At 42.2% G+C, this 27,886-nt stretch overlaps 1 protein-coding gene across 7 annotated transcripts in view; it reads left to right on the top strand.

Annotated features, from left to right (window-relative positions):
* itpr1b (inositol 1,4,5-trisphosphate receptor, type 1b) overlaps positions 1 to 27,886 on the top strand; it is a 492,964-nt gene that overhangs the window by 319,095 nt on the left and 145,983 nt on the right. For all 7 annotated transcript variants that reach the window (XM_041191125.1, XM_041191131.1, XM_041191128.1 and 4 more), the window contains 2 exons: positions 19,290 to 19,473; positions 21,682 to 21,935. In XM_041191125.1, coding sequence (XP_041047059.1) covers positions 19,290 to 19,473; positions 21,682 to 21,935 — 438 coding nt within the window. The remainder of the gene's footprint in view (positions 1 to 19,289; positions 19,474 to 21,681; positions 21,936 to 27,886) is intronic.

Below are 27,886 nucleotides of genomic sequence, written 5' to 3'. Positions count from 1 at the left end.
TGGGCTATCAGCAGCAGCAGAATTGTACTTGAACACGAACTGTAACCTCATGGCCTGGCATATTCCCCACTCTACCATTACCATCAAGCCAGGGGACCAACCCTGGTTCAATAAAAAGTGTAGGAGGGCATGCCAGGAGCAGCACCAGGCAAACCTAAAAATAACGTGTCAACCTAATGAAGCTATAACACAGGACTACTTGCATGCCAAACAGCATAAGCAGCAAGTGATAGACAGAGCTAAGCGATCCCACAATCAATGGATCAGATCTAAGCTCTGCAGTCCTGCCACATCCAGTTGTGATTGGTGGTGGACAATTAAACAAGTCACTGGAGGAGGGCGCTCCACAAATATCCTCATCCTCAATGATGGAGGAACCCAATACAGCAGTGCAAAAGATAAGGCTGAAGCATTTGCAACAATCTTCAGCCAGAAGTTCCGGGTGGATGATCCATCTCGGCCGCCTCCGGAGGTCCCCAGCATCACAGATGCTAACCTTCAGCCAATTCGATTCACTCCGCGTGATATTAAGAAATGGGTGAAGGCACTGGATACTGCAAAGGCTATGGGCTCTGACAATATTCCGGCAATAGTACTGAAGACTTGTGTTCCAGAATTTGCCACGCCCCTAGCCAAGCTGTTCCAGTACAGTTACAAAACTGGCACCTACCTGGCTATGTGGAAAATTGCCCACATATGTCCTGTACACACAAAGCAGGGCAAATCCAACCCGGCCAATTACTGCCCCATCAGTCTTCTCTCGATCATCAATAAAGTAATGGAAGGGATCATCAATAGTGCTATCAAGTGGTACTTGCTTAGCAATAACCTGCTCACTGATGCCCAGTTTGGGCTCTGCCAGGGTCACTCAGCTCCTGACCTCAGAGCCTTGGTTCAAACATGGACTAAAGAGCTCAGCTCCTGAGATGAGGTGAGAGTGACTGCCCTTGACATCAAGGCAGCATTTGACAGAATGTGGCATCAAGGAGCCCTAGCAAAACTGGAGTCAATAGGAATCGGGGGGGAAAACTCTCTGCTGGTTGGAGTCATACCTAGCACAAAGGAAGATGGCTGTGATTGCTGGAGATCAGTCATCTCAGCTCCAGGACATCACTGCAGGAGTTCCTCAGGGTAGTGTCCTAGGCCCAACCATCTTCAGCTGCTTCATCAATGACCTTCCTTCCATCATAAGGTCAGAATTGGGGACGTTTGTTGACGATTGCATAATGTTCAGCACCATTCATGACTCCTCAGATACTGAAGTAGTCCATGTCCAAATGCAGCAAGACCTGGACAATATCCAGGCTTGGACTGACAAAAGGCAAATAACATTCACGCCACACAAGTGTCAAGCAATGACCATCGCCATTAAGAGGGAATCCAATCATCGCCCCTTGATGTTCAATGACATTACCATCACTGAATTCCCCCACCATCAACATCCTGGGGGTTACCATTGACCAGAAACTGAACTGGACTAGCCATATAAATACTGTGGCTACAAGAGCGGGTCAGAGGCTAGGAATCATGCGACGAGTGACTGACCACCTGACTCCCCAAAACCTGTCGTCCACCTACAAGGTGCAAGTCAGGAGTATGCTGGAATACTCTCCACTTGCCTGGCTGAGTGCAGCTCCCACAACACTCGAAGCTTGACACTGTCCCTGACAAAGCAGCCCGCTTGATTGGCACCACATCCACAAACATTCAATCCCTCCACTGTTGACACATAGCAGCAGTGTGTCCCATCTCCAAGGTGCACTGCAGCAATTCACCAAGGCTTCTTCGACAGCACCTTCTAAACCCACAACCGCTATCATCTAGAAGGACAAAGGCAGCAGATAGATGGGGACACCACCACCTGGAAGTTCCCCTCCAAGTGACTCACCATCCTGATTTGGAAATATATCACCGTTCCTTCACTGCTGCCAGGTCAAAATCCTGGAACTCCCTTCCTAACAGCACTGTGGGTGTACATACACCACGTGGACTGCAACACTCAAGAAGGCAGCTCACCGCCACCTTCTCAAGGGCAACTAGGGATGGACAATAAATGCTGGCCCAGCTAGCAAAGCCCACATCCCGTGAATGAATAAAAAATAGTGTCCTGGGGATGTGATGATTGACCTCTAATAGTCACAACCATCTTATTTTGTGTTAGATGTGAGTGCAGCCAGTGGAGAGTTTTCCTCCTGATTCTCATTGATTTAGACATAGATCACCATTACTTCATTGTCACTGTCAAAATCCAGGAATCTCATACCTAACAGCACCTAACAAATCCACCATGTGGACTACACCGATTCAAGAAGGTAGCTCACTGCCTCCTTCTCAATGGCAGCTAGGGCTGGGCAATAAATGCTGGCCTTTCCAGTAATGCCCACACCCTAAGAACTTTTTATTTAAAAATTAAACCACTTTGCTTTACAGGTCAACCAGAAACCAGGAATGTCTTGTGATTGTTTCCCATGTGTCCCTACTTGTGGCATGTTCTTTACTTTCTACTACTTTTCTGTTCACTGAGTGCAATGTCAATGCAACATTATTATGTTGGAATAAAGTAGTGAACACTTTCCAAGTAAGTTTGCTCTTTTATCTTGGACAAGAATGGAATCATATGTAATGTCGTGCTTATGTGCAGGCTTTTAGTGACTTGAAAGCCTGAGAGGGCGATATATACTGAAATTTATCAATAAGGTAGAGATTTTTTTGAAATAATATTTTGCCCAATGTGCTAAGTCCTTATGCTAAGTTTGTGGTCAAAACATGAGATATTACAGTGCTTCAAGTGGAATTATTCCAAGTTGGCATACCCTGTCAGTGTCTGTTGCCTGAGGGAAACAATTTCTGCCCAAAACCTCTCTGTCTAATGCTGGGAATTGCAATTGTATGGAATGCTTGCCTCACACTTCATACCTTGCATGGTTGCTTTAACTCATTTTGTGTGTGTATATGAACATAATGTGGATATATTTTATATACACTTTGTCATCTTCCTTTGCTACTTTATTTGACTATTCACTGGGTATAGATTTGTCTCATAGTGCTGTTGATATTGCTATAAACATTGTCCAGAAGAATGGGATTATGCTCTTTGATGGCTCTTTCCTCATTCTTAAAGAAAGAATGGTCTTGGGATTTCTGCATCAAATATGGTAGAATTATGACCCTGATACCTTTCATCGCCTTGTGCCGACTGTTTACAGACATCAGAGAGTGGAAGTCATTGTTGTGCATTGATACTATGGAACTACTTCTTCCTTACTCTGTCTGTGCTCTGGAATCCACTCTGTTTTCATTGCGGACTGATCAATATAAGGGGACCAGGGCCTGCATATAGGTCACCCATGAAGATCCCCGCGTGTTTTGCATGTTGGCTGGAAAATTAAGATGGTGGCATCCCGAATCCATGGCAGCTGGCCTCACTGTTGTCTCAGCCTCAGTTGGCATGGAAAAAAGCCCCCCCGAGATGGCATGCTGGGCTGCCAGCAGCACTGGCACAATCTCATTTCTGTCACATTGCTGTCACAAATCAGCAACCTGGTTGACAAATACGGCTTCACCCACTTCCTGTGTCTTGATTCAAGCCAAGCCTCCAGAGGTGAAAGGTATTTTCTAATCAATTTTCTTGCTACATCATCCTTAATATTGTAAAATGTGTAGTAGATCGTGGCCAACCGTTAAGCATGCCTTTATAAAACAGCAACGACTTATTAGCAAGCCTGTCGAGATCATGAGACCAATCTACTTGAATTTGGTATTGTGCAAGATGTGATTTGATTTTATTTTTCAATTTGCGTATGCAGATAGCATCAAGGCTGCAGTTGAATTCTCAGAAACTTGACTATAAAAGTCTATAAATCTGTTGGCAGCGTTTTAACCTCTTGATCCTATATTTTTGGTGTACTTCTAAAATTAAGTTTTGATGCCCTGCAGGCTTGAGAATGGAATGTATCCCATAAAATCGAGCATTGGCAGGACACATTAAATGAACATCCCTGACCTTGGCAAAGTTAAATCCAAAGTGGAATGTCTATACTTATAGTTTATTCTAGTTTCTGCATGCAATATTTGGATAGTATGATTGTGTAGGTACCTTGTGGCGCTTTACTGGCTGATGTAACATTTATCCGATACTATCAGCTGCTGTGCAAGAAACTTGGCTGGATCACTGGGACTCTCTGAACTGTGACATATTTATTCTTTTACTGGGGAGGCTTGACTGGACGAGCAGCCGTAACAAGTGAAGACTTGCTTAGCATTTTCCCTTTTCACTTGGGGACGGGTTGGTTATTGTTTCAAGGCTGTGGTAGAAAGTAACAAGTAATGGCATGTGCCCAGGAAGCTGGTAACCGATGAGCAAGTTTCTGAACTGGTCTGATGTGATGGGTTCTACTTTAATAAAAGGCCTTCGAGCAGTGGAGTAAAGAGAATGAGATATGCGTGCTGCCAAGGCAGTGTCTGGATGAAGGTGAACTGTTAGCCCTGGGAACAGTCTCAAATAAAGGAGAGATCACTTGGGATTGGCTGCCGTGGCTTGGCTGGTAGTTTGGCCTGATTAATTTTATCCCCACGACCCTTATCCATTGCAGCAGCCTTGGCGTGAGTTGGTTGTCATTAAATCCTGAAAACCGTGGAAACCTGAAGCCCTTACATAATGGCCTTTTAGACTTTCACATGCTTAACAGGAGGGCTCTGGTCAGATGATCTCCAAATATGGGAAATAAACCTATCAACAGTTAGACACAGGCAGCTGAGTCTCAAAACAAGGTCATTCGCATTTCTCTCCAGCACTGAAATCAACAAAGAGATGTTATATAACTTCTATTTATATCCTGTTTTCTCACTCGCTGCACGGCACACAAGAGCTTTTCGAAAGTGGGAGGTTTTTTAATGAGCTCAAACGTTTTTTTTTCACCTTTCAAAGCGGTAGGAGTTAGCTTGTCATTGGAAAAGGGAAAAAGGATGAATTCATTTGCAAATGTTAGTGATTTGATGGTCTGGTTGGGAGAAATGAGTTGTGGAATAAATTGTATTCAAAGCCTTCGCATATGAGGGTTAAATGTTGACTTTGTACTAGTGCCTTGATAATTACCTGCCAGGTATTCTGATAACCTGAATCAAGTAAGATAGTTATCATTATGTGGCTGCCAGAATGTGATGTTTAATATTAAGTGGCAATTGCAGTATTTCATTCCAAAATTGCCTCCTCACCTCCTCCGATTACCTTTCAGATGTACCACTATATAATAAATGCTCACTCATGAGTCATACCCCATCTGCAGTGCCTATAACAGCAAATCCTATGTTGCTGTCTCTTTTTAAAGCTCCATTTATTATAGTGAAGCCATCCTAGTTATTGTTATATAAACAAGGCAACCGACCACAATAGTATCTTGAGCTAAGATGGCACATTCAGCAAAGCAAAATTTCCCTAGGAGCATCACAGAATTTTGGGAGAGGATGAGAGTACGGGATAAAATAACATTGAACAGCAGTGCAAGCTGAGCTAAGGCAGGCAACTGAAAACATGGTCAATATAGCAGGATTGCTCTGGGTGGGCCCAATCTTGGAGATTTGATCATCACCACCAACCAGTCCACTCCCACAATTGGTCAGTTGGTGAGTCCAACTTCAGGGCATTCCTGCCCTCCCAAGCCCATTGTAAAGCAAAAGGACTCTTCATTATCTGGTTGACTATCATTTGAAGTTCCTCAAAGCAATCTTCCCCACCACCCACTCTCCAATATTTTGGTTACTATTAAACCAAGCAGTTTTTTAGAAAAGCATTTTATTTTATAATGCACTATTTTTTTTTCACCCTGGTTGATAGCAGCAGTTCCTGAAGACTCCAGAGACAATCCAAGAGGGCTGGCAGATCAGCAAAGAGGTGGATTTTGAAGGAGGTTTTCTCTGAAGGCAGGAAATGCCTCCACATGATGGTCTCGCTCTTTTACTCTGATCATGAACATGTTACACTATCGATCTGTCCAAGCATGCTTGCACCATGACTTCCATTGGTCCTTGGTACTAGGGGAGACAGATGGCAACAAGGGTAAATCCATGAATGCAACTTTGCAGCAGTTATATATATCACACAGTGACACGTGCATCTTGATGCTCCTAATCCACCCCATGGTCTAAATGGTGCAGACTGGAGGCACAGGTACATTGTGGAATGGCTTCCTCTAAAAAGAAGCTCAGTGATGTCAATGGGACATGAGAGGGAACTGCAAATAAGTTTCCCTGCACAGGAACTCGAGCAGAAGATATAAGATTGATTTTGTTTTTGTACAGATCGATGGGTAAAAAAAAAAAATTGCCCATAAAAGCAGTCCTCTCCAATAACAATTGCTGAGATAGTAATATTAAAACCATTCTGTGCATGAACCCTATCCCTGCATTAGTTGCAAGTTCCACACCAAAGTTTGCTGGACTCTAAATTGGGGCAAAATTAATTGCCTGGGCAGCTATCCCTCTGAAGAAGAGAGAGAACTGCAAAGGTCCCTAAACACAGTTTGAAAAGGGAGTTTTGGGGCCAGCATCCAGAGCATGCAAACATCTTTTTATGCTTGCTTAATTGTCTGCCATCAGCTTTTGAAGATTGTGTCTTTTGCTCCTGATTACATCAGCGGGAATGCTGGCTTGAAGGAATCACCTAGGGAACTGAATTATCAGCCAATGTAGTCAATCAGTCACTAATCTTAGGCGCTTCAGCAACGTGTCATTTCAACAGTGTGAGGTAATTCGGCTTCATTACACTGTTGGGCTCAGTGACTTTTCAACATTGATTCCCCTTGAGGTCATTAACAGCCACCTTCTGGGGGCTAGGCTAGGAGAAACGTGCAACAAGAGACCAACAAAGTCATTTTCCTTGGAGCTGGACCAGGATGGAACAACAAGTACCATTTACCAGTTTCACCTTATCAGCACTGCATTTTCCTGTGAGGGACTGGGCTGTTTCATCGGCGGCTTAATTTCCCTGTGTGGTGCGACATTCCCAGTCAGTCACCCCACCAACACCCAAAAAAAGCAAACATTTTCGGTAAACAGCGTTTGAGCAGCTGTGTTGGCTGGACCACAGCCCAAGCTGCTCGGTCATCACTCAGTAAGGTTAACTTGCCAGATATACAGAGGACATGAATAATGGAGGTGCTGAACTGCAGGGCATGTGAGCTGAAACTTTTATCAGCAAAGTGAAAGGGAGAGGCTGGTGTGAGCTGCCTTGAACTCTACGCAGCAGCATTCTAGGATTTTCCATTGGCAGGCTGCACTGCTTTTATACTGACTCAGATTGCTGCAGTTATGCTGGAAACTGGAGGGGAGCTGCAGGATATAAATTGGCCTCATTAAAACTTTCCACTTTGGTGCAGCCTTTGCTTTCTGTCAGGGCCAGCTTGCCTGTGCAAAAAGATAAATGCTTTTTAATTTGATGCAAACAGATGGAAATCTTGCGAGGTTCTTTTGTGCTGTTGTTTCTTTTGTTTTTCTTTCTTGGATGCAGACATTTCTCAAGTCTGCACCCGTAGATTCCCTTCACTTCAATCTGGGTTTCTTGTTTGACAACGCAGGCAGGCATCTCTCTGGAGATCTGGCAGTAATTCTGCACGTAAACCATTGACGAATAAAGGTGGATCATGCGATCCGACAACCTCGCAGCACCATAAATTATCAGGTGAAGAGGGGAAAAGTTAATCGCAGTGCAGTACTTTTGACAGCAGTTTTTTTTTAACCACTTTGATTTGATAGCACTTGTGTTGTCTCTTAAATTGAATGCAGCTAAGCTGAAGCAATCGGGTTTTAAAAGCTCGCTCCAAATGCCTCAACGAGCTCCCTCCTTGAGGAAATGTTGACCTGGGTCACAAGGCACCCTTTTTATTAGCTATGCAGAATCAAGTAGCACTAAAGGAGGCCTTTCAGTTCATCTTGCCTGTGCTTTGAAAGAACTGTCCGATTAGTCTTACTTTTCCCCCCCACATTAGCCACCCAAACCCATGTCCGTAGCATTCCAAATTTTCCCTTTTCAAGTAGGTTTCCAATTCCCTCTTGAACATTCTCCTGCCTTGAGACATTCACAGGTGAGGCTCTGAACACTGAAGTTTGCAAGCAGAGATTCCTCCCTTCAGCTCCCCACAAAAGAGAAAGATAAGGCAATCAGAAGTTGTTCTTATTGCGGAGGGACACATGAATGGGCGGGCATACATTAGGAGGGGGTTTTGCAAGGGGAAAGATGGCTCCACTGCGATGAATTGTTCTTGCTGAACTGGTTTTCATATAGTGATAGCTTCTGTGTATGGCGACTGTTGCTATGGAAATTAGCTGTTTCAGGCTGATATCAAACTGGGTGGTAGCTTCCCCCACATCACCCACACAATGACACAGGGCTTTCCAAGTTCTGAATGAAAATGCTTCAGGCACATTATCTCCTCCGGAAGGATTGTAAGCATTGAAAAATATTTGTTTTACCAAGGCTACATTGAGAAGAAGCAATGAAACTGCCAAGGATATTAACTGCAGTCCTGAAGTCTAATTCTAATTCTAATTGCCCTGACAGCTGAGTATTGAAATCTCATAACCAACAGCTGGTTAAAATGACATCCATCACCTGATGAAATTCCAATACAAAGAACTTTAGTAAAGCTGGGTTGACTGTTGATGCCTGTATGCAGATTTGTCAAGCAGACAGTGGAATCAATCGGAAAGCAAATTTTACTCAGGAGGCCTATAACTCGGTAATGCCTCTCACCTGATGTTCATTTGAATTGAAATCAATAAATTTAGTTATCAACTTTGAAGAAAAATTATACAGCCAACATTGTGAGAATATGCCCACCCAATAACAACTTGCATTGATATAGTGCCTTAAAGTCCCAAAGGCACTTGACAGGAGCATAATCAGACAGAAACTGACACTGAATCAAAGAAGATATCAGGACAGGATCAAATATGTAGATTTAATGAGCAACTTAGAGGAGAGAGAGGTGAATTGGGTGGGGAATTCCAGAGCTTGGGACCTGGACTAGGCTGAGGATAACTTCGCAGGCAGTGTTTACAATGCTGCAAACTTGCAACAAGCCCTTTTTAAGATGTCTGCATTACGCATGTAAGAGGACAAATGGTATTCTGAATTGTTATCTGTTGAAAGTGGCCTGACAAACCCTGCATTGGTATATTTGGCTTAGTGACTTAATTGAAAGCAGCCTTTCCAGTTGAGATTTGTGAACAGTTAATTAAGTGTTTTCACTCAGGCTAATCTTGGTCGTGGGTAATTGCTGATTTAGAGGCTTTCTGCTTGACTGTTAGAGTTTTTATTTTCATGTTTGCGTGTGGATGGAAACTGGGATATGTACTTAAATGCACGCAGTGTATCTTCTCAAAAGGGAAAATATCGTTTTTCTGCTCCTGGAATGTAAGGGAATATGAACAAGGCATTTTCTTGTCCTGTGAAGATGGTGGAGGATCATTTTGGACTGATGTAGTTCTTAAGATGATCATGATACTCCCACAGTAGTGTTGGATAGAAGATTCCAGGATGTTCCTGCAGTGGCAATGTCCATGTTGCCTTTGTTGCCTCTGGACTCGATGCTTTCAATGCCTCCCATCTTGCACCCTCTGTATGATCTTCTGCAAAGCACTGCTGCCTGCGTCCTGACTCTCATTAAGTACCTTCCTTGTACTACCCCTGTGGTTGCAGACCTACATTGGCCCCCGCTCTGGCCTTGTGTTATGATGCGGCAGATGATGTGTGTCAGGCCGATCAAATCCACGAGGGAAACTTGGTCACAATGACTTTTCAATTTGTATTTTATTTCGAGATGTGTGCCCTGAATTCAGTAGTAATAAGTCCACCAAGACTCTAGAGATTTTTTACAAAAGTAAGTTAAACATTTCTTAACAAAAGAAAAGATTTCAAGCACATAAATAGGGCTACAAATTACTACTATAATAACTCCTAAAACTCCTAATTAATCTGGCTTCCAGTTACACCCCCGGTAAGGCAACGGTTAAAAAAATAGATTTACAGATCCAGGTAAGTTAACACAATACCCTGGGCAGTGCCTTTCCCCAGCTTTGGTTTCTATAGACAACAGCTTAATGAACAACTACTGGAGGCTTTTCACACTTCTGGTAGATCTTGCAATGCATTCTCCTCTCTAACACACAACCTTTCCTCCTTTTCTGCATGTTTCTTCCTTTTAATGCAAATTCCATTGTTCCCAATATCTTTGGAAATTTACATTTCTCATACTATAAATCTTTTCATGGTGCTAATACTTTCAGAAACCTTTGGGAAAAATAAATACACTGCTTGGCCTAGCTTCTCTGGCTAGGTATAACATCCTACCATCTCTTTGAAATTCAAACTACTCTGATTTATCTACAAATGCAATTTCTTCTGACCCCTCATTCAGGAATTTCAGCCATGTTTATGTATTTAGCATTTCAAACATAGCTTCTTTTGATGAGTCAAAGCCACCAGACCAGGTGTCTCCAACTCAATTAAATCCACACACACACACACACACACACACACACACACACACACACACACACACACACACACACACACACACACACCAACTACCCAAACCCCACTATTAACCTATTTTTACAATAAATCACAATATTATGAGAAGTATTACACTTTCGTGACAACTCATCAATTTTAAGATTCTTATCTTTGTTTTCAAATCCCTCCATGGTCTTGCCCCTCCCTAACTCTGTAATTTCTTTGAGCCTTCCAATCCTCCAATCTAGGCCTTTTCCGCATCTCCTATGTTCATCTCTCCTCTATTCCCTCTTCACTGAAGTGGTGGAGAGGCTTGTAGATTTCAACAACCCCTTGAGCAATGCCATTGGGAGTTCTTTGCCCCTGGTAGCACCACCCATTGTGGCAAGATCAGGGAGGAGGTGTCGGACAAAGTGCGGCCCAAAAAGTCCTCAACAGCAGAACAGACGAAGAAAGACAGTGTGTCTCACCAGCTGAAAAAGTGAAAGAAGGCTGCAGCATCAGAGTGGTCATGGTCATCCTGGTTTGACAGGTCACCGAAATCTGACCACCAGCCCATCAAGATCATGTGGCCAATGATGATGCTCCAAGCTCCCTGCATGAAACAAAGTCATTCACAGGCTTCTGCCCAGTCCATTTGCCAAGTGTTGTGGCGATGGGGAATTGACTACGAGGACAGGGCTGCGAATCTGAGAATCCCTCATCAAGAGGCAGGGTCTTTGGGCAGCAGCATCTGTGACTGAGCATTCATCTTCAGGATACCCTCTGCTCACCCCAAATGACGAGGGGGCCAGAAAAGGCACCCTAAAAATAGGCTATCCCACTTTCTGCTGGCTGGGGAACCTCAACCTTTGGGATCACCATCTTTGTGGTCAAAGAAAGAAAACTTTGAATTTTGCAACTTAAACGTTAGCACGCTTGTGGATAATTTCATGTGACCATCTGGAAAGAGCTGCAATTGTATCACGTGAATTATCAAGACTTCAAATTGACATCGCCGCCATCAGTGAGACCTGGCTTCCTGGCAAGAAGCAGCTAAAGGAGCAAGCAGGGGGTTACACCTTCTACTGGAAAGGAAAGGCTGATAGCAGCATTTTTTTTGTCAGAATGGCTTTTCCATCAGAATAGGATCTTGGATATATTACTGAAACTCATTTGTATAAATAAAAGGCTGATGGCATTTCACCTGCAACTCAGCCATAACTACCATTTTCAGTGCTTATGCACACAACCTTGATTCCAATGAAGATATTAAGGAAAAGTTCTATTCTGACCTTCAGGAAATCCTCGCTGCCATGCCAAAAGAAGAAAAGATCATCCACCCGGGTGACTTTAATGCCAGGGTTGGCCGTGACTCCGCTGTCTGGAGTGGAACCTTTGTGGAAAAACTGGGTGGAAAAAGCTGACTAAGTGTGTCCATGATAACAAACACCCTTTTCTGCCAGGAGGACAAATATAAAACCACATGGAGGCATCCTAGATCAAAGCACTGGCACTTCCTGGATTGTATCATTGTTCAACTCAAAGATCTAAGTGATGTCTGTATCACTCGATTCATGCAGGGGAGCAATGTCAGCTGGACAGATCATTGACTTGTTTGATCAGTGATGAACATCCATCCAGCACCAAGACACCGCAAGTCCCAAAATGCCAAGAGGAAGAACGTCAATGCCTCAGCCCTAAAGCAGCCTGACCAAAGCGATGAATTCCAAGTGTAATTCATGACCAGCCTGGAAAATCTTAAAAATCCAGCTCAATTTCAGAACAAAAGGACCTCTAATAAAGTCAGCTATATAAGGCTCCTGTGCCCATACCATTGGATATGAGCATTGTTGTCACCAGGACTAGTTGAATGAAAACAATGCTGAAGCATGTGACCTCCTGGAACAAATGCAAGCAGCCTTCATTGCCTGCAGAACAATCCAAGGCCACAAGTCAAGAAAGCAGCATTCTAATACTCGAGGCTAATGTCCAAAGCCAAATCTGGAAGATAAAGGCAGCTGGTGGGAAGAGAGCTCTTGGGGATCCAACAAAACGCTGACCATCAGGACATGCAAAACATTTTTGAAGCCACCAGGACCATCTCTAAGTCAAATGGATAAAATCCCTTTTGCTTACAGGATGGTGTTTCTCTTCGCAAGGATGACAATGCCATCCAGCAATGTGGGGAAGAACATGTTTAACAACTCCTGAACTGTGAATCCATAGTGGCAGCTGATACTCTGCAATCTAATCGCCAGTACCCTACGATAGAATTCATAGGTGAACCACCGTTAATGGGAGAGTTGCAGCAAGCAAGTAAACAACAAAACCAGTTGCTCCAATGGTGTTCCAGCTGAGATCTTCAAAGCTGGCTGACTTTTGTTCTCATCAAGACACTATACAATCATCCTACAAACTTGGGACGAAAAATAACTTGTTCCCCCCCTCCCCCCCCACCCCCCACCACCACCCTGCCAAACTAACTTCAGAAATGCAATAATTATAACTATCTTCAACAAGTGAAATAAATCATGCTGTGGAAACTATCGAGGTGTTACCATCTTATAGAGAAAATGCTGGTACACATTCTCCTGAATCGCCTTCTTCCTGTGACTGAGGAAATCCTCCCAGAGACAGTGTGGCTTTAGACCTTCCAGAGGAACCTCCAAATGTGGTCTTTGTTGCCAAACAAATCCAAGAAAAATGTCGAGAGCCACACTGGGAATTTCTCATTGTATTCATCGACCTGATGACAGCATTTGACTCAGTTAATCGGGAGCCTCTGTGGTTTGTGCTCCAAAAATTTGGATATCCAAGAAATTTCGTCACAATCCTGCAATTGCTTCATAATGATTTAACTGCAACTGTCTTGATTGGGAGATCGGAAGCAGGTGCCTTCAAAATCCAGACCCTGGTCAAACGAGGCTGTGTGATAGCTTCCATACTGTTTTTCTACCTAAAGGTGGCTATTTACCTCAAATATTGGCTGTCCTCATGTCAGCATTAAATAACACAATGATGGAAAACTCAATTTTAGTTGCCACCATGCCAAAACTTGGATTGTGCGTCAGTGACACTTAAGAATGCTCGAGAGATTCCATCTGCAATGCTTCTGCTGCATCCTCTGTATTCAATAGGAGGACCATCAAACACTTGCTAGTATCCTTCTTGAAGCCAGGTCCACAAGCATTTTCAAGCGGAGCTCCTGCAAAATCAACTTGATGCATCCAGATGGCTGAAAAGCATCTCCCCCGCCAGATCCTGTTTTCTCAAATAGCCAACGTTCTGGGGAGGACAAAAAAAAAATGCTTCAAAGATGCTCTGAAGCTCTCCTTGTAGTGTGGCGGCAGCATTGACAATGACAGGGAGGAGCTTGTTACCAGTTGTTTAAAATGACGACAACTTGTCCATCAATCTGCTTCACATTTGGTGTCACAACATCTTATGAAAAGGCTGAGCAGCGGCAGCGAAGGAAAGGAAAGAAAAGGAAGCAAACCCTGCGCTCCAAACCCATTACCTTGTGGGATGTTCTGCCCCACGTGCCCAAAGATCTGTGGGTCAAGAGTCAGCCTGTTCAATCACAGGAAGACCCATAGCAGAAACTCCCGACCCTTAATTGTAGTCATCCTTGAATTGAGGGACAGCCAACAATGATTGACATCAGCTGTTTAGACCCAAAGCTTGGGAATTCCCTCCCTCCCTAAACCTCACTGTCTCTTTCTGCTTTAAAACTCATCTCAAAATCCACCTTGTTCACCAATCTTTTCACTTGCCCTAATATTCCTTTGTGTCTGAATCAAATTTTGTTTGGTCCTCCTGGGGTGATTTACGGCATTGAAGGTGCTGTATAAATATAGATCGTTGTTGTTGATTGGCTCCTGCTCTTCTGTGTTCAAGGTCATGGAATTACGAGGTAAGTTTGGTTTGTTGCTGTTGTATGCCCACAGGAGAGCTACAGATGGTGGGTGGATTGGAAATTGAGTTCAGGTGCGGAGCTATGAATCGAACACTCTCTTCACTGGTGTCGAGCTTTGTGTTTTACACTTGAATTGAACATGAGGTATTCCATTGTACACCTGACTTGAGCCTTTTAGATGGTAGAAAGACATTGAGGGGTTGGCAGGTGGGTTCTTCAAGTCAGAGTACTCATTGTCTGCCCTGTTTCTGGAGCCATGATGTTGATGCAGTTGGTGAGTGGCAAGTCCCAGGATGAAATGGTGATGCTGTTGAAGGTCAGAGGGCAAGTGGTTGGACTTGAGTTTTGTTGGTGATGGTCATTGTATGATAGTTATGTGATAAGACCTCTCTCTCCATCACTCAAGCCTAGATGTTCAAGTTCTGTTGTAAGCTTGCATGGGCTGCATGACTACTGGAGGAGTTGTGAATGAAGCTGAGCCCTGTCAAATCACCCACAAACATCCTCACTTCTGACCTTGTAATAGTAGGATAGCCATCGAGTCTCACTCAAACATTTTGGTTGACAAGCATTCCCAATTGCCCTACAATGCTGCTGTACATGGTTATGGGATATGAATTCATGCTTATTGTTTGCTATATAGTAACCTCATGAACTTGCATATATGACCCAGCAGTGCCCCACAGGAAGGACAAGACAAAACTACAGAGCCAGCTTAGTTTCATTTAAATCTAAAGTTCCTATGGGATATAATATAACATTATTGAGCACTTGTGGCACACTGAGCTAATAGCACTTTATAATGGAATTATGTCTGTCTCTCTCACTGGATAGCAGTGGTGATGTGGCACAGCAGGATGATATATGACTGTAGGCCCAGAGATACTTGGAGCAAAGTTGCAGCTGAAGGGGAGACAGGACTTAAGTGGCAGCCTGGGTGTTTTGTCAGTAGCACTGCTTTAAGCATTGAGGCTCTTGTGGTGGTTCCCTTCCAGCTCTTTTATCACCTTTTATCATCTGAGCCTTTTGGATAAAGCTCATTGGGTAGTTCATTTAAGCCTTCAAGTAAGAAATATTTCAGGAGAAGATTAATGTGATCCCCTCCAGCAGAGAAGTGATGGGCTGGTAAAGATTGCCGAGTGATTTGAGGAGAAATGGTTGGTGGAAGAAGACTACCAGACAAGATCTTGAACTTTTAACATTTTTGAACCAGAAGTGCTGGTTTACACCATCAATTTAATAATGGAGAATAGTATCTCAAGGCACAGGAATGAAGCCACTTGCAGCCTTGTTGAATTGTGATCAATGATATTTACAGATTAACTCAACTTGGATGCTTTGTGTCCATGAAAAACATTGGTGACTCACTTTCCTAAGTTGACAAGGTGTCCTAGCAGCAATCGTGGTTATTGGAATGAGGTTTTTTAAGCCAGAAGGGATTACGATGAAAAAGGTTCGATTCTTACGGTTTTGCAAGAGGTCTCTGGGCATTATTTTGGAGGAAGATCAAATATCGTCCTGATTGCTTATCTCTAGCTAACCTGACTCCATTTTACTGCCTAACATTCTGACAGTGACCTGTTCTAAGTTTATGGTCTACAACAGAGGGCAGGATTGGATCCTCTGCTACCAAGATGAATATAAATTTGCCCTGTCAGAATACTTAATTCTGGGTCATGTAGCATTCTGAATGCCAGACATCGAGCTGAGTTCTTAAATCCATCTGGTGACCTTACTTTCTTTCAAATGGTATTTCTGAGGGAGTTTTATTTATTTTATAGGGAAGGGAGACGAGAACATGAAGATTCCACTGACTAACTGGGAGAGAGCCAATAATAAATCAAGATTCCAAAGAGCACATGTATTTTGGTGTGGTTGGCGGGGGGAAGCTTCATGTGGTTCCTATGAGCTTTGCCTGGCACTATGTAAGAAATGACTACCCAATACTATTGCTCTCAATTCAAAAAGCAAAGGCCCAAAGTATAGGACACCATCAAAGTTGAACAAAGTAAGAAATGAGGTCAGTCAGGAAGCTGTGATTATTAAAAGATGTCCCATTTTGGGGTTTTTAAAAACCTACTGGATGGAAAGATGGAAGGAAATAAAGAGATTTCAGATCATGGGGTGAAAAAAAAAGTAGGAAACTCTTCTAACAGAGTGAGGACCCAAGGAGGAGGTAGAACGTTTCGCTGAACGCATCTTCAGTTTAAAGAGAACGAGAGGGGCAAAGAATGAAGAGATAGAAGAAAAGTTGAGGGAATGGCTGAAGGCCACATTTGAGGGAGATTGCCTGTGAAATGATCAAACAAATTTATTTTTCTGTATACTGTCAGGAGGAGCAAGGCAGTTGGGAAAACATCCAAGATTTGGGAGCAGTGTTCAAATTTGAACGGACTCGGGCTTTACAGAAAATCAACAGTCACTGAGGGGGGCAAAAATGTACTGGGACAAATGAGGAATAAGTCTTTCTGGAGTCAGCTTTAAAAATAGAAATGTGGATGATTCACTTGAGGTTAAGGGAGATGGTTAGGTCAAAAGGTTACTGGGTTAGGCAGCGCTAAATGTTGCTGCTGCTTTGACTTAGAAAAATCGTGACAAAACCATCAGTGAAATTGGACCTGTGGTCAAGTTTTCCTTTCTGTTTGCGGGACTACAAATTTTATCCCTTCATGCCTTTCTATAGTTGAATAAAAGAAGATTTTTTTTTCTGTACCACTGGAGGGCAAGGAGGGGAAGCCTGCTTGATCTGCTCAGTTTGCGAGAAGACTGAAGGTAGATGCGCCGAGTCCCTGCAATTTGAAGAGTGTTGCTGGAAATGGGTTACCAGCAGCAAAGGCCAGATAAAGGTGGATAATGAATTGAGGAAGTCAAATTGGAACAGAGCTGGCAGGAGCCCTAAATTTAATGGTCATCATTGACCATAATGTGGATAGAATGATTTCAGGGGGAACTGGAAAATAGCTTTTCTGGATGACTTGCGTATAAAGGCACAATGCAGACCTTGTCCAAGATGCGCAAAGAAATGACAAATGATTCGTTAACTGTTGAAGAGCAGAAATTGCATGGTGAATCTGCTAATTCTCCACATGTGACGATAAAAAATAATATGGGTTAAAAAACCAGGTAATTTCTTCTTTCAAAAAGGTGCAGTTTATATTTGGAGTTCTTACTAAAAATAGCTCACTACCTCCAGCTGGTGAATGGCTTCCCTTTCCATTAACGCCATTGTATACTGACCACCGATGTTCAAGGGTGATTCTCACACTGATATATTCCTCCATCACTCCCAACATAAATCAGGACCTCTTGATTAATGCCCAATGATTTTCCACTAAAGCTGAAACCCAACTGCCAAGATGATGTGCCTTGTTCCTGTAACTCTCCAACTTGCCACACAGTTGAAACACTCATGTTTTAATGTCTGGCAAATTAAAGCTAATAATCATTTGCATGAAAACCATGACTGGGATTTCTAAAACTTCATTAGATTCTTATTGTCAATAAGTAACATGAAGAACCAGGACCCATAGGACAAGGCAACATCCAGCATTCACAAGAAAAACTGCTTTCTTCATTGGTATATAATATCACTGTCTGTGACACAGAGCTACAGAACTCAAGTTTGACCTATTGCCTCAGTTGTTCACTGGTTTCATTGAGTGGTCCAACCTGCTAGCAATTATCTGTTTTGAGGCAAAGCTTTGCAGGCCTTCCCTTTAACTCTTCCTTCTGAGTTAGGATGGCTGTTTGGGGCAATAAAGAGGATCCCAGCCCATAATCACTATTATCCTGTTTTGAAAGCTGCAGTAGCGATGATGGTGAAACTTTGAGCTGAAGTAATTGGATAATCAGACCTAGCACTGATTAATCTCACCCTTGCTGTCAAGATGTCCGTTAAATGCAATGAGGGTGTGGTTGTCATGACCTGTATGACCTTGGCTATTTTTAATGTCCAGCACCTGCAGCTGTCAAACTTAATTGCACAGTGGAGATTTCCCCTGTGTGAATCAGTTCAATAAAATATGGCTTTGAGTGGAAAATCTCCAAGGGATGGTGCAGTTCCTTGTCTTAAGCACTTATTTTTAGCCTAAGTGATAAGTAATGAGGGCGGTAACAGGAAGCACAGCATTACATGTGTTCAATAAAAACAGAAAATGGTGGAAACATTCAGCAGGCCAGGAATCATGTGTTTAATTTAGTCCTTAATCACAAAATGATTCCTGGAAACTTGTAGCCTGCACTTTAGCCCTTTAACAACATTCTCATGCTTTTTGTTGCTATTGGAAATAACAACTGCACATTCTCTCCTTTCATTTTCTCTTTCTGTTTGCCACCAAGCACACTTGCCCCCTGCCACCCAAGACCAAGCAGAGGGTGTCCTTGTTCTGGGTTGGGTTTGATTTCCAGTCAGAGGTGAAATAACAGTTTACGAACTGATTCCCAATCAATGTTTACACCTTGCTGTGCGGGTATGAAGAAAAGGAAAGAGAATATTGCAGTTATCTGTGAACAAATGTGTGATACCTCTCTGTGCTCCTTCAGGTCTGGCCTCTTGCACATCCCCTATTTTCATTGTTTCACTATCAGCAGCCATGTTGCTAATGCCCTAAGCTCTGAAATCTGCACCCTAAACCTTTCTGCCTCTCCACTTATATCTCCTCCATGAAGACATTCCTTAAAATCGGCCTCTTCAATTAAACTTTTGGTCGCCTGCCCTTGGCTTGGTGTGACATTTTGTTTGATTTCATTCCTGCAAAGCACCTTGGGACGTTTTGATTACATTAAAATTACTAGCTGAATGCAAGTTGTTGTTGTAGAAGCCAAATGAGGAGTAGCATCCAGTATATTGATATCTGACTGATCACTTCTCCACCTTGACAGCATTCGTTTTACTGCCGCCTAACAGAGGATAAGAAGTCTGAGAAATTCTTCAAGGTGTTTTATGACCGCATGAAGCTTGCACAGCAAGAGATCAAAGCTACAGTGACTGTAAATACCAGCGACCTTGGTAATAAAAAGAAAGACGATGAATCTTCAGAGAGGGACGTGCCTGTGCGAAGAAGAGGTAAGGCCGGGATTAGAAAATACTGTTGTGTACGAAAATAGCACCTTGCCAGGCACAATGTGGACTAATTATTTATTCTGATTGCCATTATTATCCTAAAACTGGAACTTCATAAAATTGTATTGAGCCTGCTAACTAGCCGTAGGAATTGGAAAGGAGTACTTAATTTTCGGTTTTAAGGTGCCTTTGCAGTTTTTTCATATCTGTTTTCATTATTCAGAGTTGATTTATCAAAACCGTAAGCGCTCTCAGCAGATTTAAAAGCTGTCCCAGCTGTAAATAAATGTCATAAAAATGTGAATAAGTTGAGAGAAATTAACAAGGGCAAAACGATTAGAGAAGTAAGTGGAGTCGCGTTCCAATGAACAAGAGTTGAAAGCGGATTTATAAGGAAAGCCAGTTTATTCTCAAGTTAACGTTTCCCTCACTCGTTGGGATCCCAGTGAGTTTGGAAAGTCCTTTTCATCAAGGCACCTTTTCTTTCTGCAAGCATTGCTGTCTGTACATGGAGCAACTTTTATACCTCAGCTTTGTTGTTACATTAGAGATTTCCAGCCAGCAGGGATATTTGGCCATCATCTTGAACGTCCCTTGGGAAATTTGGGTGGCTTTTGACCCAGATGTTGAGTGTAGGTTAAAGTTTGTAATGGAGCTATTGGAGGAGTCTTTCCTCTGAAACTGAATAATAAATAGTTCCTTTCAAAGCAGTTGTACAGACTGCAGTGCAACCCCCTATTGGCCCTCCAGCCTTGAGAGCCTGCCCACCATCCTTAATTGGAAAGTGAGCCTGCCCTCTGATCACTAATTGGCCCAATTCGGGGAAAATAACTGCCAGGTGACTGTGTTTCCCACAGTGTGTGGCTGTGACCCCCATCTGGCCCTGACGTTGGGATCCTGACCTAAAGAGCAAAATCCTGCCTTAGGCCCTCCTGTTTCTCAGGTGGGAAACAGTATTTTGTTATTATTAATGTATATTTATTTACAAGAGCTTTGAAGCACTTCAAAACTAATTTTATCCTGTGATCTAATATAAACCTGACTGAATGAATATTTTCAACATGGTAGATTGGAATGATAAAATTAATTGGCCAATGAATTCTGCTTTCTCCAAACCGATATGGTACAATTTGTGGCAAAGTCAAGTTAAATAAGTGAAATAGTTTCTCATCAAGGCACTGATTAACCACACATTTATCTCTGATCCTTTCAAAAGGTGTCACGGTGTCAAATTGGCATTATGTGCCTCAGTGGGGTATACGCTCATAATTACTGGCTGGGAACAAGATCTGGGAGTTACAATGCCTGATTCAGTGACAGCTTATGACCAGTGTTGCAAGGCTGGTAGGAAATCAGATAGGTGTGAGAATGTATTGTGAATTCAATATAAAATGAGAACCACTGTTCATTTGTCAGCCTACATCTAGCATACGGAGGTTCACCAGATTAATCCCTGTGCTGGCAGGATTGTCTTGTGGGGAGAGATTGAGGAAACTGGGCCTGTATTTTCTGGAGTTTTGAAGAATGATCTCACTGAAACTCCCAAAATTCTTACAGGATGTAACATGGTAGGTGTAGATATGATGTTTCTCCTGACTGGTGATTCCACAACCAGGGGACATAGACTCACAATAAGGGGCAGACCACTTAAGACTGCGATGGGGAGGAATTTCTTCACACAGAGGGTAGGTGAATCTTTGGAGTTCTCTAGACCACAGGGCTTTGGAAGCTTAATCATTGAGCATGCTCAAAAAGAAACTGATAGCTTTCTGGATACTAATGACATTAAGGGATAAGGGGATAGTGGGAAAAAATGGAAGAGGTAGATGATCAGTCTGAATGGTGGAGCAGGCTCGATGGACCAATGGCCTACTCTTGCCCCTATGTTCCTATAATACTGTGTTCAGTTTTGAGCAATTTGCAACTTGGGGGCTATCAAGGCAATTGGCTGTCAATGCTAATTTTTAAGAATGTGATCAATAGATTTTTGTTAATTAAATTTATCCAACAAAATGGTGCAAACATGAGTCAATGGGATTGAGATGCAGAACAGGCTCCAGGTGCTGAATGGTTTGTTTACTCCTATGATTCCTATACTTTTAACTCAGCATTGCGATTCCTGTAACCCTTTTGTATTTACTTTTGAAATGTGATGAAAGGGAAGATTGTCTCTGACTGATTTAATTATTTGATTTTGGTATTAAAATGCAGCCAAAGAACCTACGACGCAGCTTAGTGATGAAGTACGAGATCAGCTGCTTGAGGCCTCTGCTGCTACCCGGAAAGCCTACAACACCTTCCGGAGGGAAGCTGACCCAGAGGACCACTTTTCTGCTGCGGATGGCAACCAAGCGTCTGGAGAGAAGAACAAGGATGATGGGGAGATGAGTGCAGTGATTGCCATCATGCAACCAATCCTTCGGTTCTTGCAGCTGCTCTGTGAAAACCATAACCGAGATCTTCAGGTACAATGTAGACCGTTGCTCCCCTTCAGATCTTGAATTCTCGATTTCATCTCAAGTCCATGGCCTAATGTGACCGCAGTTGAAAGTATGTGCTGTCTGAGTGTAACCAAAGTTGAGTTTCTGTCCTGTGCTTTATAATTCCAAGATGTCTATCTCCATTCTAACTAGAATTTTTTTCTACCCAGTGGGGTATTGGTTTGAAAGCCAATTTATGCACCTACATATTGGTAGATGGCATCATAGTTTTATAGCTGCAGACATGAAGGTGTTGCACATTTGTTCGATGTTCAAGATGCTTTGACCAGGTCGATTATGCCCTTTGCCTTGAGCAGCAGGTGGGTATAAGTTGCAAGCATCTCAATATTTGGGAAACAAAAACAGAAAATGCTGCAAAAACTCAAGCAGTCTGCCAGCATCTGTGGAGAGAAAACCAGAGTTAACATCTCGAGTCCAATAGGACTCTCCACAAAAAATGCAAAATGATATCCAGTATTAAGACAATGTAAAAGAAAGTAGGACAGGTGAGATGAATTATAATGGTCTTCTCTGGTAACGCACAATCCTAAGTGACTCAAAAATCTAGACTCATATTACATGCCATGTTTGGGAAACTTCAGGTTGATTATAATATCTTGACATAAATTAAGTTAAATCATTGCACAAGAGGGTAAATCCACAAAATGCACAAATTATCAGGGAAAGCATTTTTGACTTGATAGTAAGACTGGTCAATATGACTTTCAGAATTGCATTCTGTCTCAAGCCAATATGGTTTGGAAAATGAAATTTGTTAAGACGTTCATGTGACATTTGTACACATCACTTTGGAAGAACTCAGAGTCATATTGGATGCAAAACGTTAACCCTGGTTTTCTCTCCACAGATGCTGCCAGACCCGCTGAGATTTTCCAGCATTTCCTGTTTTTATTTCAGATCGCCAGCATCTGCGGTATTTTGCTTCAATATTTGTGAATCTCGCTATGTTCCGTGCCAAAGGCTGTTCCAGTGCCCATTCTTGAAGGTTTTCCTGCAATTAATACAAATCAAGTTTCAACCAATCATGCAATGATTGTGAATGTTGTTATTGGGATAGTGGGATGCCTAACATCATAGGAAATTTCAAATGAGCACTTTTATCAAGGAAAGGTAGCCAGCAAAAATATTAATGCATTGATATAGAGGGTTTTGAGTACAATTATGAATTATGAACTTATCTTGGTTGACGTACATTCCATGGTATGACTGTTTTGTGGGCTATGGCAGACACTGTTTATTTTGCAAAGTATATTACAGTCTCTTTGCACCCTAGGGTGAGGCAGAGATAAGTATTGTTTAGGAAGGCCAAAATCTGCATGGTTTGATTGCTGCTATTCTATTGGGATGAGAATCCATCTTAATAGGTTACTTAACATATTTGAAACCAATCAATGAATTAAATCTTTCCATTAAGCACAAGCATCCTATGTAATTGACAATCCATCAAACTAATGTAGCGATGAGGTGCATGTCCTTTGTTCTAATATTTCTCCAAAGTTTTTTGAATGAGTTATTCATAGCTGATATTTTATTCTGGTCAGGATTAGTCGAAATCCATTGACATACTGGGCTGAAAGGTTTCTGTTGTGGCATTTTGCCATGTGATAATAAGCAACCACGATTTAGGATCAATTTAATATTTAGAGTTTGAGTAGGAGAAGCATCTGTTGTTTTAACATTCTGAGGAGAAGAATACATTTAGTAACTATTTTAAATACATTAATTCTATTGAGTACTGTTCAGCTACTTTTCTTCTGTTGGCTTATGGCCTGAACTAGTTTGATATTATATATCCTTACACCTATCAGAGGAGATCATATGGTAGCATACAATATATTCCAGAAAGACAAATTGCCATAGACTCTCTGATTCCCCAGTCTCACGACGTTTGCCCAGATATTGGGCAGGTAAAGATACATTCTGTCTGTAATGATCATGAGATCCACCTAAGAATGTGGCCAGTAACACTGATGGAAACTATCTAGGCATAGTATAGAAAGTCAAAAAAAAGTGCAATTATTATAGAACAAATGCAAAGCAGTTGTCCTTTATTGGCTAAAAGACTAGCTGTTGACAACTAAAGGATGTTCATTTCTGAATCTTAGCCAGGGAACAAAATGCTCAACAAAACTCAGAAAAAGTATTTTCCTGCAATATTTTATCCAGAAACATTGCATTACCTAAATGTTCCCTTTTGCATTTTATAATGAAGGTAGTTCATCCCCTGCCCCTTTGTGGCAAAGGAAGAGAGGCCCTTTTACGATTGAATGTGATGTGCTAGTGCTGCCTAATTCTAACTCAAATATTTATTTGTCTACTTTCATTTATAAATAAATACTTCTGTTAGTATTAGCCTATAAAAGCTCTGGCCGATGACATTCCACCACACAAAATTGTTTGTGAATTTACTGTTGCAAGCTTTGGTCCTGTACTTAGTCTTTTCTTGAGTTCAGCATTACCACTCCTATAACTGACCCCTATCATCAGGAGTTTGCTTGTTACTGCCCAACATCTAGTTATCCAATGGCCTGTGGTGGGGTCGGGGTCATGATAAACAAGAGTCCTTGTGTGTACTCCCCTATAAGCCTATATCTTAACTTCAATATTCTATCTCTCTGTTCAAAGTTTGAAAAGATACAATGGGTGTGATGAGTTTTCCCATTGTCAATATACCCTAATAAATTTCCTGTGGTTGGGAAAGTAACATGCAAATTAATTCATTAGCTTCTTTGCCACCAGTTGTCCAGCATTTTTTCAACTGGTCTCAATAAAAAGAGTTAAAATTAACTTTCTTTTCCCCCAAATCTTAGTGGAAAAATGGTCCCAAAGTGGAAAAATGGTCCCAAAGTACAAATACTTAAGAACCTGTTGAATAAGCAGTCTCTGAAATTGGCCATGGAAGGTAAGAAGTGACTGTTTCCCATTTAAGCTTCAAACTGCCCTTGCTTGAGCCTAATAGGAAGCCAAAAACTTGATTTGTGACATGCGCCATCGCCTCCTCCCCCCCACCCCCCATCCCCAACCATGGTCACTTGAGTTCCCAATTAAACCTGTGACTGCCAAACTGGATGTGCATCCATGGCAGCTACCTCCAGCTGAGCTGAAACGAATGTAGTTCTTCCAATGTGACATGTATGAATGTCTGAACAAAACCCCATTTTCCCTACCATATTTGCTTGAGACAGTGTGCAATTCTGAAAGCCACGTTGGCCAGCAGGGGCTTTCAAGTCAAAAATGCTTTCTCAGATAGTTTGTGCGTTTTGTGGATTTAACCTCTGGTGTCATGATTTAACTTAAACTATGACAAGATATTATAATCAACCTGAAGTTTCCCAACCATGGCACGTAATAGGAGTCTGTTGGGTTTTTGAGTCACAGGATGTATGTTACCAGAAAAGACCTTTACAACCCATCTGACTTTTTATATTGTTGTTTATACTAGATATAATTTTGTGTTTTTATTAATGCTGTAGATGAACCTTGGTTTACAGTGTCCCAGAAAGAGTTTTCACTTAACTGGATTATCTAGGTAAAATTTCTACCCAGATGACAGATCGATAAATGTTTTTCTGATCATTTCACCTGATGGTTCTAGCTCATTCCTTCACATGAACTTCCTTGCCTTTGGAAGCAGCAGAATGACACTACGTTCAGTCCAGGCCTTTAAATGTCAAACAAATTTTTGCAGCATGAATAAAGGAAGCCAATAGTGACCCTAGCAGAAAATCTAGTTTTATAGTAGTTATGCTCTTTACATCATATAAGAAAAGAAGCTCATCATTCTTCTTCTAAGCCAGGTACAAGTAATTTTGGACCTGTGATTTATTTTTCATTTTCCCACCAACTATAGAAATGATCTATCTTGTAATCACTCTCGTGAACTCCCTAATTTGGAAAAGACAGGTTAATTCCTCTGTAATCGTGGTCAGAAACAAGCAAAATTGAAATAATTATAAAGTTCAATATATTTTGAATAAGTCACATAGAATGTTTGTATTTGAATTGAATGTCATGCCATGAGACAGATGGACTAGTATTAGGATAGAATATAGTTTCTAAGAAGTAAATAGGTTTGTTTATTGACAGAGTTCAAAATGCTAACTCTTGGCCAAAATGCTCCTGTTTAACAAAGGCCTCAAAATCCCTGCAGCCAGAGAGAATAGGAATGAGAGTTGGCCAGCTTCCACCAGGATTTGTGCTGGCCATTGAAGAATTCCATGGTGAATTTTCAATGTAACTCGCAGTCACCTCCCTCCCAGAACCAGATGGGTTTTTACGATGGTAGTTTCATGGTCATCATTACTGACACCAGCTTTCAATTCCAGACTTAATCAATTGAGTTTAAATTCCACCAACTGCCATGGTGGGATTTGAACCCGTGTCCCCAGATCATTAGCCTGGGCCTCTGGATTATTAGTCCAGTGACATTACCACTATGTCACCATTTCGCCTGATACTCAGCAAGTCAGGCAGCATCTGTGGAAAGAAAAACAAGAGTTTCTGTTGACACCCCTTTGACTTGTTGATTCCAATTCCAGCTACACAAACTGGATTTGGAGGTTGAAAAGGAAAAGTCCCAGAAGGAAAAACGATAAATGACCCCAGGCAGATGAAAAGAAGAAATGGTGCCTTGCATTTGTTGTAGATGCACGGAATGGAGGAAGTGATAAAAGGCACAAATCACCAGCTCGTGCATGGGCAGGTGAAGAAAACAGAACAGTTGCTGCATTTCCTCTTGTTGAACTCTATTCTTGTTTGGCATTTGTAGGGAAATCCCACACCGGGACACCTAGCAAGGATAAGATGGGCAGGGAGCATCATTCAGGGATAGGCCTACAACTACTACAGGGACCCCTGCAAGTGAGGAGAGCATAGAATCACAAAATTAAAGTAACAAGACATGCAATTCTTATCAATTTTACAATTTCATGGAGCCTCATAATTTTATTTATCAAAAATTGCTGTTGGCATTTATGGAAGGAGCATGTGCAAAATGGGTGCCTTCTGTGGAGGCGAAAACAAACAACTTAAAATCATCGAAGACATGTGTAAGGTGCAATTTAAGCACATGGACTGCTCAAAGGTTATAAAAGAAAGTTTGTTCATTCTACTGGCATAAGAGTGATATCAGCCCTCAAGAGACCATGTAACTCCAAGAAACAAGCTATTTACAAAGAATATTCACTGCTAATGCTGCAGATCTGTCTTATCTGGGGCCTTGGCTCCTCAATGCAGTCACTCACCAGGCTTGTTTCGGCTTGTTCTGCTGCCCAGTTCCTGGCTGCAGCCCTGTTTTCTTTCCCTCATGAGGCTTCGCCAACTCGGGGTGCTGCCAAAAGGTCTGATTAGGTTTCCAATTTCCTTCCCGGCTCCTTAGCCACCCTTAGGGACTTCAAGCTGCCCTAGGCTCCTGCCACTCGAGCCCTAGATCAGTCCTTGCTGCTTTCTCCCTTGCCCCATGGCATCTGGCATCGCCCCTCCATTTATCAAAGGCATTGCTCCCTGCACACAGGGGCCGACCAGTTCCCCCAACATCACCTGCTCCTGGAGGCCCTGCTACACTTGACTGTTAATATTGTTTGTGTCCTATTTAGTTTTCATGAGGCATCAGTTCTTCTGACACCTACTCTTGTTTTCATCACATGCACAAGAGTTTTTCAAGTGTGAAGAGATTCATGGTACCAGTACAGTAGTTTAGTGCTTGGCAGCATTGATTTAAGGGTAGCTGGATGATCACTGATCATTAACTGGCTCATCACTGTTCATTCTTCCTGCAGACAGGGACTGCAGAATGGAAGCCAAGTATAGCTAATAAATAAAAATGGCTGAGTGAGAATGTGAGGCGTACACTAGGGAGAAATAAGCAGTGAAGAAGACTAAGCCGCCAGAGGGTGACGGGTGACTGTATGTAGCTA

The sequence above is a fragment of the Carcharodon carcharias genome, chromosome 7 (assembly GCF_017639515.1).
Source record: "Carcharodon carcharias isolate sCarCar2 chromosome 7, sCarCar2.pri, whole genome shotgun sequence".
Lineage (NCBI taxonomy): Eukaryota > Metazoa > Chordata > Chondrichthyes > Lamniformes > Lamnidae > Carcharodon > Carcharodon carcharias.
The sequence above is the reverse complement of the archived record's forward strand: the minus strand, read 5'-3'. Positions and strand labels throughout refer to the sequence as shown.